This window comes from Sinohyriopsis cumingii, chromosome 4 (genome assembly GCF_028554795.1).
Source record: "Sinohyriopsis cumingii isolate HCF-2022 chromosome 4, ASM2855479v2, whole genome shotgun sequence".
Classification (NCBI taxonomy): Eukaryota; Metazoa; Mollusca; class Bivalvia; order Unionida; family Unionidae; genus Sinohyriopsis; species Sinohyriopsis cumingii.
In genome coordinates, this window is record NC_142964.1 from 95,406,224 (window position 1) to 95,421,429 (window position 15,206).

Here is a 15,206-nt window from a genome sequence, read left to right on the forward strand (position 1 = left end):
GGGCAAGTTCTGACATCAAGCTGGCATAGCATTTCAATTTTGTAATACTTTCCCTGATCCTGTAGTATAAAGATTAACAAATAAACATTATATTTATTTTGTAAACTATAGTGAACTAAATTCACATCAGGTGTAAGATATTCTAGGTCATAGAATCATGCATCTAATGTTTTCCAAGCGATTTTGTTTATGTGTCTCAGTTGACAAGCTCGTGTGTGTGAGAAACAAAAGTTGCATACACTGCTCATAGTGAGTTACCTTTCCTGACCGTTAACTTCTGTCACCTACTATTGTTCTCCGGCAGCCTGTATAATATGAATGTACATGAATGTCAAACACTAGCCTACTCCCACCTAATGCTAGCCTTACTGAACATAGACCAGGTCCAAAAATTAATTAATTTAAAATGTCTAATATGTTCATTGTTACATACCTAGTTTTTTTTCAAAACACTCCACTGCTGCATCATGTGACCTCGTCCTACAGAGACCAGCATAAACCCCCTCCATTGGGTCAGAACTGTTAAATCCTGTATGCTGACAGAGGAGAACACTTGATTCATGCCCTTTACAGCTCATTCGTGTAAACCATAGTGGACCATTAGAATGTCCGTAACGAGCTCCGACAATCTCGAGGCCATCTTCATAATTCTCATTAAGACTTTTACAAAAAACTCGTGCATCCCGTGAATCCCATAACCAGTCACAGATTCCACCCCATATGCCGTTGATCTGGATTTCCACACGACCACGATTGGCCACCTCTCCAGCTAGTCTGAATTCCATAGCTGTATAGGAGAATTGTAAGAAATATTTAGACTATAATAGTTAACAATTAACTTAAAGTGGTTTGGGTAGTGCTTTCCAAAGCAATGCATACGCTTTCAAGGCTGTGTCTTGCTTAGCCTTGGTCATATAAACAGCAACAGAACTCGTTCTCTCAGCTGTGTCTACACTCCAAACAAACAAAGCAATGGCTGGAAATACACGACACAATACTTACCTAAAAATCATTCATATACTCAACAGCATGATAAAAATGTCTCTATAAAATATGCTTGGTGATCATGTGTGTCTTCATTTGCTCATGAGCAATTCTGCAAACAATTTAGGCCAAAGCACATAAAATAGAATTAATTTTTGCTGTTTACAAGAGATTTACCGGCAAAGACCTGCATTATATTTTACTGTCTTTATTTCTGCATCTCCATTTATAATTTATGTGAATCACAAAGAAAATTAGATTTTTTGTTTTTGGTTACACCTTTTCTTCATTTAAGCCAATTTTTCAATACAAAACACTTTATGAATACTAGTCCTCAAGGCTGAAAGATCTGAATCTCAAAATGAAACACTGATGGACATGTCTAAACACTTCATGAATATTAGTCCTAAAAGCTGAAGGATCTTAGGTAATCTCAAAATGAGACACTGATGGACATGTGTAAATACTTCATGAATACTAGTCCTAAAAGTTGAGGAATCCTAATCTCAAAATAAGACATTGATGGATATTTCTAAACAATTAGCATGCAGAAGACACAACATCTATTTTGTCTGCAAAAAAGACTGGGTCACATGACCAGTCATAGGTCAAATGGTTCAGACTGCTTATTATCCCTATCTAGGATGCTGGTTTTCTCTGTAGAAGCTATTATAGTCAAAGGAACCCGCTGTGACAATTGTGAATGAAAGAAAATCAGAAACACGACTGGACAAGTTATAAAGATTCTGCTTACCTACAGTCGACAGTCATTAGGCAGTGCATGAAAATCTAGATTTTGTATTTATAATTTGTGCTACTGAGACTAGATAAGTGACACAATATTTCATTTACCTAAGAAAATCAGCAACTCGTACAGGGTTGACAGACAATTGATTTTTAAGCCCTATATTATACTGTATTTACTTGCATACAAGTTGAGTCTAACTGCAAACAACATGGACCCTGATCTGCTATTAGATAATGCACTAGCAGTCTATGCTGTTTGTTCTACTGATTAGTTTTAACAAACTACACAGACCCAGATCTGCCAGCACATTATGCAACAGCAGATCTGGATCTGTGCAGTTTGCAGTCTGACTCAACTTATAAGAGAGAACAGATGGTAAGTGTCCTTAAAGGAATAAAAGTGTCATGATCATGAAAGCATCAACTTACGAGACTTGAAGCAGAAAACACCAGCTCTATCCTCATAGAAGCTACAATCCTCTGAAACATTCCAATGATGCAGCTCACATCGGTCCAAAGAAGCCTCTCTCCCATTGCATTTTGCACCACCAATCATGATTGGCTTAGAAAAATTATTTGGTGGACGATAAGGCATCCCTCCTAAAAACCCAAGTTGTCGGCAGGTGACATCTGCAGCCATTTTATCCCAACCTGACATGCAGACACTACCCCACACTCCCTGTAATTGCACCTCAACATGGCCATGGTAGTTGACATCTGTTCTGTCATTGTCAGGATGTATCCGAACTTTGAAACCTAAAATAAAAACACCCTAAATTAGTTTTTCTACTACTAATTTACACGAGTCTGCATACCCTTCCTAAAGTATTTTACACGAATCGTAAATTAAATATGTACTTATCCAGCATATACAACTAAAAACAGTCACAAAAAACCCATCTCCAGTTTGTCTCTTTTTTCCCTCATCTATACTGCACTTATTTTTTAATTTATCTTGAATGTTTATATTATGTAATATTGATATCATTATTTATTTATCTATGAAAGGGACCCACAGTAGGTCAGCTGGCAGAGTGTCAGACTCATAATCCAAGGATCACATGTGCTATACCCATCAAGGCCTGCCCAGGTCAGCTGGCAGAGTGTCAGATTCATAATCCAAGGATCACATGTGCGATACCCATCAAGGCCTGCCCAGGTCAGCTGCTTTAGTGTTGCTTGGGAATGGCACTTAGCTCCTATTTACTTGGCATGAGATATCAAAAAATGTGTTAAAAATGAAAGTACCATTAAAACCAATGCACACAAAAAAAACCCAAATAAATCAAAATTAATTATCTGTTATCAGTCAGTATATTATATGGCAGGTGCAGGTTTTTTTCTCCAGTTGTAAGAATCTAATAATATTTTTTCTTGCAATTAAAGAGGACTGCCATGTATTATTATAGTCATACCTTCCTTATAATGAGAAAGACTCAATCATTTTAATCTCAGACAGAATTATTGTAATAGTCTAAAAATTTGTAATCCCCACCAACAAAATAGAAAACTCTAGCTAAACATTTTTAAATTCATCTTCCTTTGTGAAAATTATCTTACAATTGTCATACTGTGAATCCCAACCTCGATTACTGACAATGAACCCAGTATTGTCATATTGTGTAAATATACCTTGACTGCTGATAATTATCCCAGTATTGTCATATCGTTTATTCATGCTGTGATTACTGATAATTATCTCAGTATTGTATTATTGTGTATCCATACTGTGATTACTGATAATTATCTCAGTATTGTATTATTGTGGATCCATACTGTGATTACTGATAATTATCTCAGTATTGTCATATTGTATCCATAAACTGATTACTGATAAACATCTCAGTATTGTCATATTGTGTATCCATACTTTGATTACTCATGATTATCTAGGACAATACTGGGTATTGTCATACTGTGTATCCATAAACTGATTACTGATAATCATCTCAGTATTGTCATATTGTGTATCTGTAGCTTGATTACTCATAATTATCCCATTATTATCACAGTGTAATAATACCTTGATTACTCATAAATATCCAAGTAGTCATGTTGTGTATCTATACCTTGATTACTCATAATTATCCCAGTATTTTAATACTGTGTATCCATAAACTGATTACTGATAATTATCCCCGTACTGTCATATTATATATCCATACCTTGATTACTCATAATTATCCCAGTAATGTCATACTGTATATCCATAAACTGATTTACTGATAATTATCCCAGTATTGTCATATAGTGTATCTGTAGCTTGATTACTCATAATTATCCCATTATTATCATAGTGTGTAACAATACCTTGATTACTCATAAATATCCAAGTATTGTCATGTTGTGTATCTATATCTTGATTACTCATAATTATCACAGTATTTTAATACTGTGTATCCATAAACTGATTACTGATAATTATCCCAGTATTTTTATATTTTGTATCCATACCTTGAAGTATCCCATTATTGCTATATTGTGCATCCATACCTTGATTACTGAGAATGAACCCAGTATTGTCATATTGTATATCCATACCCTGATGTACTATTGTACATCCATACCATGAATAGTGATAATTATCTACTTAGTTCATATTGTGTATGGCATCCATACCATGAATAGTGATAATTATCTACTTAGTTCATATTGTGCATGGCATCCATACCATCATTAGTGATAATTATCTACTTAGTTCATATTGTGTATGGCATCCATACCATGATTGGTGATAATTATATGCTTAGTTCATATTGTGTATGGCATCCATACCATGATTGGTGATAAGTATCTACTTAGTTCATATTGTGTATGGCATCCATACCATGATTAGTGATAAGTATCTACTTAGTTCATATTGTGTATGACATCCATACCATGATTAGTGATAATTATCTACTTAGTTCATATTGTGTATGGCATACATACCATGATTGGTGATAATTATCTACTTAGTTCATATTGTGTATGGCATCCATACCATGATTGGTGATAATTATCTACTTAGTTCATATTGTGCATGGCATCCATACCATGATTGGTGATAATTATCTACTTAGTTCATATTGTGCATGGCATCCATACTTTGATAAATAAGAATTGTCCTGCTATTGTCATATTATGTATCAAAACCTTGATCAACGAGAATTATTCCACTGTATGTTCATACTGTGTACATACCTTGATCACTGATGCTTTGATTGCTGCAGAAGACTGAGGCATATGTTCCCTTCTTACACGTTTTTGTCTGGTGTTTACGGTCACACTGAGAGAAATCTGCCTCATCTCCTTTACAAGTAATGTTGTTTATTCCAATTGGACTGGATAGATCTCCAAACACTGATCCACTAATTATGGTACCATCATGAAAACCTAGTGTTCTGCATACAACCTGACAATCATCAAGGAATGATAAAAATTAGAATGTTAAGATGTCAAAACCAGAACAGGACCACTACAAGCCACAGCAAATTCATAGCTTTTTTAAATCAACTTTGTGCTTTTACAAAAAAAATCATATGCTCTTTGTTTACTTAAATTCATGGATTTGGGAGGGTTTCTATGGAAGTTACATTTATTTGCCACCAATTTGTAATTTCACAGTAACAACAAAATCCATAAAAACTGGAACCCTACAAAAGATAGTGAATTTAGCATATCTGTTTTGAGAATTTCAGGTTTCATAAGATAATTTTATTAAAATAGAGAAATGAAACTGGAAAATTATTTTAGTTTTATGGAGATTTCAGTTGACGAAGTTTCTATCTTGAAATTTTCACTTTATGTATTGCAGGTGGGCCAATCAGAGATATTTTGGAAAAAATTAGACCCCATTATATATTAATTTCATGAGTAAACTCTTTGGACAGAAAATTCTGCTTAATCTGGAATAATTCTGATTGAGAAAGAGAACCTGATGACCCATATACATTTCCTAAATATTTGTACCATAATTTTTCTAAGTATTGATGTCTTTTCTGAAGAAAAAACCCAAAACCCCAACAAAACAACATATGCAGTTCAGCCTTGAAAAATGGCTTCAGGATACCTCCTGTCATAAGCCATTGCTCATGTCCAACAAGTGTCTAGTTTTTCATTATGCCATTTTCCTTATACATGTAAAGTATATTGTAAAACTGGAAAATAAGTGTAAATTTGAAGGTAATTATATATTAAGAATAACAGGTATTTGAAAAGTTCAGAAACTTTTTTGTTCTTTGAACCTGTCAATAAATTACACAATTACAAACGAATCAATAGACAAAATAACGTTCTTTACAATGATCTCTCGCATACTGGAAACCTGCAGATATTGTGTCTGGCATGACATAGGTAAATGCCAGTAACCTAAAAATGCAGGAGCAAGTGAGCAATTTTTCAGCTAAGCAAAAGCCATAATGTAAAATCAGAGTGATCAAAGGGTTCTAGTACCAAGGTAGACTTGGATAAAGTTTTTTAATGTACAATTTTGAGGTGGTTCCATTATCTTAAAGACAATCATGAATCCATGGAAGACAAACCACATTTAAATAAACCAATGACTGTGACTGGTGAACAGAAAGTGGCCACTGAGATGTGGCAAGCTGGTAAAGATGGTCCATGCACAGTATTTCTATTATTTACAGGAATTAATTCAAGAAGAATCATCTGAAGCTAAGAAAGGTTTGTGCAAGATGGGTCCCACATGTTGATGGCTAAAAATAAAATAAAAAACAGACTCCTGTTAAAATCACCAAAAACAGATAATTGCCAGATATGAAAAGAATTACCAGAGACATTTGAACAAGACTTACAGGTAAGAAAACAAAGATTTACCTTTCTAAACCTGACTCAAGAGAAAATAATAAAGTCTGGAATGAACAAAATTGACAGCGACCACAAATCAATTTAAGTAGTCAAACTGTCATTACCAAAGATTCACTGAGAGTAGAGGACTTGAAATCCGTCATGCGTTACGAAGTTATTCATGTATGAACAATATATCCAAAAGTGAATATAAAATGGCATTTAATAACTTGAATATAAAATGGCATTTAATAACTGAATCATCAAAATGGGAAAGTGTGAAGAGATGCATGGGGGTACTCACCAATAAAGAACTTCATTGCACAGTGCACTAATGTTCAAAACCATTTAAATACCTTTATATATGACTTTAGGTTTACATGAAGTGAAAATTTATAGCATTTTTATGTGTGGAAGAAAAACAGATCTAGGACATAACATTGCTCTCTGACATGTTTTCCTGAGACTGTCTATTTATATAACACAACTCTTTCTTTACAGTTCCATTAATCTAATGCCATTACTTTCAGAATGCCCTTAATCTAATGCCATTATTTTCCAAATCAAATTAATCAAATGCCATTACTTTCAGAATTCCACTAATCTAGTGCCATACTTTCAGACTTTTATTATCGTAATGCCATAATTTCTGATACCATGGGATTTGCAAACATATTCTCAGAGATTTTTGTAAATTCTATGCGATCTGATTTTTTTCCCCAAGATCACCAATGTGTACTGAAGAGGAATGAAAATAAACTGTTATTTAAGTTCATTTTAATACAATAAACGTGCATGCCTTGTTGTGTGACAATGTTTGCTGAAGCACTTCGGAAAAATGAACATCTACAACAACTGCTACTGTGCACTTGACAATGTAACCTCCTGTCCCTCTGATCAAATAATCACATGTTTCTTCATTTACGGCCACAACTTCAATGTCACATCCATCTTGATATATTATCAATTTTTAAGGAGGTGAGAGGGCAGTTTTTATGAGAACTGCATATAGGTATATATGTTTAAACAAATTTGTGTGATAAATAGTTTTTAATCAATAAAGCTTACACCTGCAGTTGTTTACCTGCATTACTGGCACAATGGAATGACTGTTTACTATGACCATAGCATTGTCACATACATTAGAGCTATATGTAACAGAAGAGACATTGCCACCAAACGGCAAAAAATACATTTGATAGTGACTAGATTTATTAAAAATTGGATAAATTATACTTTGATTTTGTTTCTAAATAAAATTAAAATAATGAAAAAGTTAAAATTAATAAATAATTAAAAAACAAATAACTGTAAGTGCTATGAAGTTTGCTTGCTTTCTCAACTGCTAGGCTAGCCTAACAAATACCTAAGACCTCATTGGCAACAAAAAAGGCACAGTTGAAGTAAAGCAAACACAGCTCAAGGTTTAATGTGTAAACATTGTTTTATTTTATGAAAATATTTTACTTGATAAAAATTCTTGGTGTAGTGTTTATAGCACTATAGTGAACACAAACTGACCTCATCATGCAATAAACCAACTGGGATCCTCTGATGCTATCGTATCAGTTAGACATTTTACGTCCACAATACAAAGCACATGGTAAATGCATTGCATTTTCAAAGTTCAAACTCAGATATTTCCCTAAGCATGAGTTTTTCTGTACTTCCATTACAATTACTTTATTTATAAAGCCAATATCTGTCTAATAATAGAAAGATAAAATTTTATTGGACTTTTCTGTAAACAGAATTGAGTAAACACTTACCTGTGCATGCCTCTTGTCAAAGGAATCATCACACACTGCAAGCCACTGATTACCATCATAGATCTGCACAGCTCCCATTGCTGCATTGAAACCCTGGCTCAGACGTACTGTGGAAGGAAAATATGACCATAATGGCTCTAATTTTTCATTTACCATTATTCCATAAAGTCAGAGTTGTTTCTTTTCTTGTACAAATTTTTTAAAGTTTAGGTACATTCAATATTTTTACTTTTAATAATTATTCATATTAATTCAAATCAATTCATAAAAAGTATTTAAAAAATGATAAAAAAGAGAACTTGAGAAGAGCTTTGAAAGTATTTGTACACTTTACTAAGATTATTTCCTTAAAATGAAACTCCAATAAATGCCCTTAATAATGGTCATAAATGTAGGTTATCATCACAGATTTTTCTGCAATTTTCTTCCCTCTATGTTTCTGATGCCATTTTTTGGCTGCCAATAATCTAATGGACCACTCCAGTGGCCTAAGTGGTTAGAATGTCTGCCTCAGATGCGGGAGACTGTGGGTTATAATCCAAGCCAAGTCATACCAAAGACTTATAAAAATGGTACTAGCAGTTGCCTTGCTTGGCACTCAGCATTAAGAGGTTAGTGTTAGGACTGGTGTCAGGATAATGTGACGGGTGGGACATGATGCTACATGTCCGTGGCATCATGCCGTAGTGCTAGACATCACTAAACTGCCACACTGCAGACATCGCAGCGATATGATTCAAACTGTTGGGTTTTGTGTGCCAGTAGATATCTACTTTTAATGTTGATGTACTCAAATCTGTGGGCCATACTTCCATTTGGGACATTTTGCAACTCAATAATTTAAAGAAATAGGTAACAGTTTTTAATGGGAATCATTGTGCTGCATATTTTTTAAAGCCTGGCCATTTCTGTTACTCCACAATATAGTTTCTCAGAATTCTGTCAATTGATTTTAGAGTACATTATTTTCACTAATATTTTAAATTTTTTTCCTTATTTCAAAATGGTCTCCATCTCTGTTTATATCCTTTTTTAAAAAGTTTACAATACCATACTGTGATCCACATGATAAAACTGAAAGTACTTACAGTTTTTAACACAGTAGACACCAGCATCATCCCGATGAGATCGACACTTCCACCATCCAATCGATCCATCGACAATCTGGCTACTAAAGCCACGATGCAAACACTGATGTAGCTTCGTTTCATTTCCATTACACTGGAGGTGACTTAGCCACACTGGCCCAGAACCCTGCCCATAATATGCCTCCTTCAGAGCATAGCCCCCACTGAAGCCTTCTTGTCGACACAAAACAGTGGCATCTGCATCATCCCATGAGGCATCACATATTGTACCCCATACATCATTCACTGACATTTCAACACGGCCATAATTTTTACTGCCATTGACAAATCTGTACTTTATTCCTGTGGATCAGATAAATTTAAAGTAATGTAATAGAGAGAAAATTGTTTTAAAACAAGACTTCAAATTAAATAGGATACACAGTCAACTTAACCCATTTACCTCGCCTTACCCTATTTAAGTGGAAATGCATTTTGGTGCATTGATCCAATTTGCACACAGCCGTATTTGGATGCCAGTGCACTATCTGTGCAGAAACACATTTTGATCACTGCAATATACATCATCCTATTATAGATGGTTTACATGGTGTCATCTCCTGACAATACCCCCTATTACAAACTATAGGTACTGAAGAAATTGACAACAATGTCACAACTTTCAGTTGCTATTTAAGATAATGATATAATCTATTTAGAAAATTTAACTGTGTTGAATTCTTCCTTATCCAAAATGGAGAATGCAGACTTTGTCCTACACATTCTAGAGTTTGGATGGTTAGAATTCTGACAATAAAGACTTCAAAAAGGAAAAAAATAGCTTTCAATATTGATCAAGGCAGCACTGATTTTGACAATTTATCAGATCTGGATGATTCCGTGAAAGTGACATGGATTTAGAGGTTGCAAAACATCTAAAGTCAATCACACAATGATGTGAAGGTAAATGAATTTTCTCTAAATTTTAAAGCATAACAATAATTCTCCAATTTTAAATAATTTTACAGCTACATGTATAAAACTTCTAATTTTACTAATAAACCTCTCTACAGATAACAAATATGTACAAAAAAGGTATAATGTTTAAAATTTAGTTTGAACTTAACATATACAGAGCTGTAAAAAATTATCCAGGTAGTCCTATTTGCACAGAATCATTGTGCCAGTAGCTTCTCATGGGTCGGTGGTTCTTCCCAGGGTTTTCCACCATTAATACTGGCCGCCACGCATAGCCTATCGTGCGCCAAAAAATGGCGTTAAACCCCACAGCAAGAACAACAACAACAGAATCATTGAGATTTTAGCATATGTAAAGCAGCAGCTTAAACAACACCAGATGCTATGATGTAAAGGGTTAAATGACACAATATGAAACAAAACAAAATAACACAAATCAAATTATTGGAGGAGGCCCTTATGCATGCCTAAAGATGCTATAATTCCATACTTACAAATTTCCTCCTTAATTTATTCTACCATTGGAACAATAACAATCAAATTTCTTTAGGAAATGTTTATTTAATTACAATATATTTTACATGAACAAATATGTTTGTCTCTTAACCCAAGTTTGTAACTGACACTGATGAACATTTACTTGAATACTCACCACACACACATACACTTCCTTTCAATTTAATTTTTGCCATGTTAATTATTGTGTCTAGGATGGGTCTATGCTTCATAAATTTTGTTGTAACCAATCTGTACAAAAGGAAGATGAAGCAATCTAGGAACAAAGTGTATATTTACTTTCTTATACAACAGCAGAAATAATTTAGGGTCTTTTTAAACGATAGAAATAGTTTTAAAATTTTGACAATAAAACTGAACATACAGGGTACAAAATATTTACCATCATCATTATAACAAAGTACAGCTGCACTACTCTTCAGACTACAGTTCCCAAGGTTCAGTCTGTCCGCAAAGGTGCAATTATTGATGCTTTGCTCTGATCCCTTGCAGTCAACATTCGACATCCAGTAGGGTCCACGACCTGATAAGGGGGCAAATTCACTGTCAGCATGGTGGTATGCTAAGCCACTGCTATAGCCCTGCTGCCTACAGAGCACCATGGCATCAATGTCATCCCAGCCCTCACTACAAATTCTTCCTTCCACGCCGTAATGCGATACCACAATCTGGCCACTGTAATTTCCTGACTCAGTTCCTTGAATTGAAAATCTATACTCTGAAAATGAAAATTCCAGTAAATTACTTTTTTTTGTCTAGAATAATCACTGTTACATCAATTATGGAAGGCTGTTCCAAAGAAAGTAAGATGTGAACATAGCAAAATGGGTGCCAATATCATGAGAATTAGATTAGAAGCTGTATTTTTCAAGAAAGAAACAAATATACAATTAAATAATATCCTCTTGGAAAGATTTTTCCATATAAAAGAGGCTCCAACCATGTCAAAATTACTGGTCAAGTACATCAAATTTACAACTTGTGTCCAGTAAGAAATCTGGACTGCCAGACAAAAGAAAAAGAACACCTCACATTTATTTCCAGTGTCAAGTTCTCAACAGTATCTATTTAGTGTGAATACATTCAGGGCATTTAAAGTATCTGCAAATACATATTATATTAAGTCTTATTCCACCCTAGAAGGAGGTAATTAAGCAACTGCACACACAGATCTGTCTCCACTGTTAATGTATACCAGTTAGGAGATGTCTGCCAAAGCAGCTGACAGTCATCTGATCATGATTCATGAGTGGAATCAGCTTAATATGCAGTACGTAACTGTATTTATGAATGTAGAAACTGGCATCATTTCTGTACCTGCCCATTTACTAATGATATCAAGTGTGATACCACCTGTAGACATCTTATTAGACATTTTTTTCATCTGACTATTTAACACTGGTTATCGGCTTAATGGCAATTGGATTTAATGCAACATAGATGAGATCAATATTGTACATTCTGGAGAACAACTAGCTAGCATGTAAAATATTTCTGTGCATTGCTTTAGTCAATGTGTAAGGATGGTAATCCTGTGTACAATGTAAAATAAAAGTCTCTGCAGTTGTTGTCCTGCTACATCAAACTTACAGTTGATTTAGACTAAGTTTCCAGTAAATAAACATGATGTGGAAAGCATGTACAAACTTATATGCACATAAATCCATGGCCCTAGGACAAAAATACTGTTTTAAAGGTCATCTAACACACATACTGTTTTATGGTTGAATCTACTGCTTTTGAAAAATGAAAGAATTTTTTAAAAACAAAAGAACGGCTATTTTGTGCATTCTATTCAAAATTATAGAAACCAGTGGAGCCAGTGTACTGGGGACTGGGAATGTTATACCAGTCTACTGGGGACTGGGAATGTTATACCAGTCTACTGGGGACTGGGAATGTTATATCTGTGCAATGAGGCCTTGCTGAGTTATCAGTTTATGAAGGCTAACATGCAATATCAAGTAGTACGGGGGGCGGGGATCTAGATCAGATCCTATCAAGAGCCTGTTAAGTGTAAAACTTAATAATCACAATGTCATCAGTGGTCGTCAGTAAGTGATCTTGTTAAGGAAACTAAAAATGCTTGTGGATTTTATATTTAAAAAGACCTTGCAATGATCTATGATATATACAACTCTTCCTTTTTCATTTCATTGTCTGACAATGATTCATATTAATTAATTATTTTTGCAACATTTTCCATCAGATTCTCTTTCAAAACTTGCCATTTTATTATAGTAGGACTTACAGCAAAACTTGCTGTTTTATTACAGTAGGACTTACAGCAAAACTTGCTGTTTTGTTATAGTAGGACTTACAGCAAAACTTGCTGTTTTGTTATAGTAGGACTTACAGCAAAACTTACTGTTTTATTATACTAGGACTTACAGCAAAACTTGCTGTTTTATTACAGTAGGACTTACAGCAAAACTTGCTGTTTTATTATAGTAGAACTTACAGCAAAACTTGCTGTTTTGTTATAGTAGGACTTACAGCAAAACTTACTGTTTTATTATACTAGGACTTACAGCAAAACTTGCTGTTTTATTACAGTAGGACTTACAGCAAAACTTGCTGTTTTATTATAGTAGAACTTACAGCAAAACTTGTTGTTTTATTATAGTAGAACTTAGAGCAAAACTTGCTGTTTTGTTATAGTAGGACTTACAGCAAAACTTACTGTTTTATTATACTAGGACTTACAGCAAAACTTGCTGTTTTATTACAGTAGGACTTACAGCAAAACTTGCTGTTTTATTATAGTAGAACTTACAGCAAAACTTGTTGTTTTATTATAGTAGAACTTAGAGCAAAACTTGCTGTTTTATTACAGTAGGACTTACTTACAGCAAAACTTGCTGTTTTATTACAGTAGGTCTTACAGCAAAACTTACTGTTTTATTACAGTAGGACTTACAGCAAAACATGCACTTGTTTTATTGTCAATTACTTTAAAATAAAATACATACAACTTATGCCAATAAGAATCTACTTTTTAGAAGCTACTCTACTAAGAGTTTCATGATATTTTTACACCTGATTGACAAAATAACATTTTCTAGCTCTATTTCCTTTGGCAACAACTTCAAAGTTAATTTTAAATTTACCCAAATGGATACAAGCATATATGGAAATCATACCTTGTGACTAAAAACACTGACCAATTTCCATGGCAAGTCTTTAAGTTTCAATGTTATGTATTTAATTCCTGATGTTCCAACTAAGTGACAATTTACTATCTGTTGAGTTAAATCATACAGTGTAGCTTTCTCAATGAAAAAATGAGTTTTACAAACAATTAGAGAGGAAACCAATAAATAATGGAAGGATAATACTAACAATAAAGCAGCAGACAAATCTTGATCCAAAAATTACACATTTTCCAGTACATTTAATAATTATGTATACAAGTGTTTTCTCTTTTGTCACAACATTTGATACTTTCTTTGAATGTTTTTATATTAAATTTCCCTCCAAAATTGAGAACTATATAATTCCTGGAGGAAAACGTTTTTGAAAAGAAATTAAAATTTCAGGATCTTGTGTGTGTGTGTGTGTGTGTGATGACAAGAATTGCTTTTTAATAATTAATGCAGTTTCCCAAGTTTCCATGTGTAAGCTTACAAATAGGATTATACACAAATAATGGTTAAAAATTACAACTCCATCTTTTATTAATTAGATATATCAGGCCAAGAAAATGAGAGCTATGTGTCTTCCTTAACACATTAACCCCTAGCGACGACTTAACAGGGCAGGAGGTAGTAGCCTACTGCCGAGCTCTGTAGCGTCATGGTCATGCATGATACACTAAAGTGGGTGGAATTATAGAAAGGTAGACAGATGTAGCTCTACAATGATACCAAATAATCTGGAATATCAAGTTGCACTACAAAATACAGATAAAAAAAAACTCATTTTTTGGGCCCAATTTTTTTCTACCCAAAATTCGCCCGTGGTCAGAATCCGATTTTGTGTTTGGATTTTAGACTTTTTGGTCTCAGATCTAAGGCAAACTGGTATAAACTGCAAACTGACAGATGAGCCTTTGCAAAAAGTAGGATAAGATGGGCATTTGGAATAAAGAGTGGTCTCCATACAAAGATAATGGCTTCATTTAGCAAAAAAAAACCCAACCCCCCCCCCAAAAAAAATCCAACTTTTACCCTTCTGCTCATGCGCGAGTCAAATAGCCAATGAAAAACGATGTTTCTAACACAACTAGGCATTATGTTATTGAAAGATGACCGGGGATTTGGTGTTTTCGAGTCTTTTCAGAAATAGCTTTCAAAATGTGTTTCCTACTTGATTTTCAGGTAAAAATGACAAAAAGCTCCAGGGGTTAATGTGTTAA

General features: G+C 34.1%; 1 protein-coding gene across 1 annotated transcript in view; it reads right to left on the reverse strand.

Annotated features, from left to right (window-relative positions):
- Positions 1-15,206, reverse strand: part of LOC149801711 (uncharacterized) — a 140,451-nt gene that overhangs the window by 18,438 nt on the left and 106,807 nt on the right. The window contains exons 27-32 of the mRNA XM_089955991.1: positions 11,232-11,567; positions 9,377-9,718; positions 8,289-8,395; positions 4,915-5,125; positions 2,161-2,487; positions 434-787 (exon numbers count right to left, since the gene is read on the reverse strand). Of these exons, the coding sequence (XP_089812117.1) occupies positions 434-787; positions 2,161-2,487; positions 4,915-5,125; positions 8,289-8,395; positions 9,377-9,718; positions 11,232-11,567 (1,677 nt within the window). The remainder of the gene's footprint in view (positions 1-433; positions 788-2,160; positions 2,488-4,914; positions 5,126-8,288; positions 8,396-9,376; positions 9,719-11,231; positions 11,568-15,206) is intronic.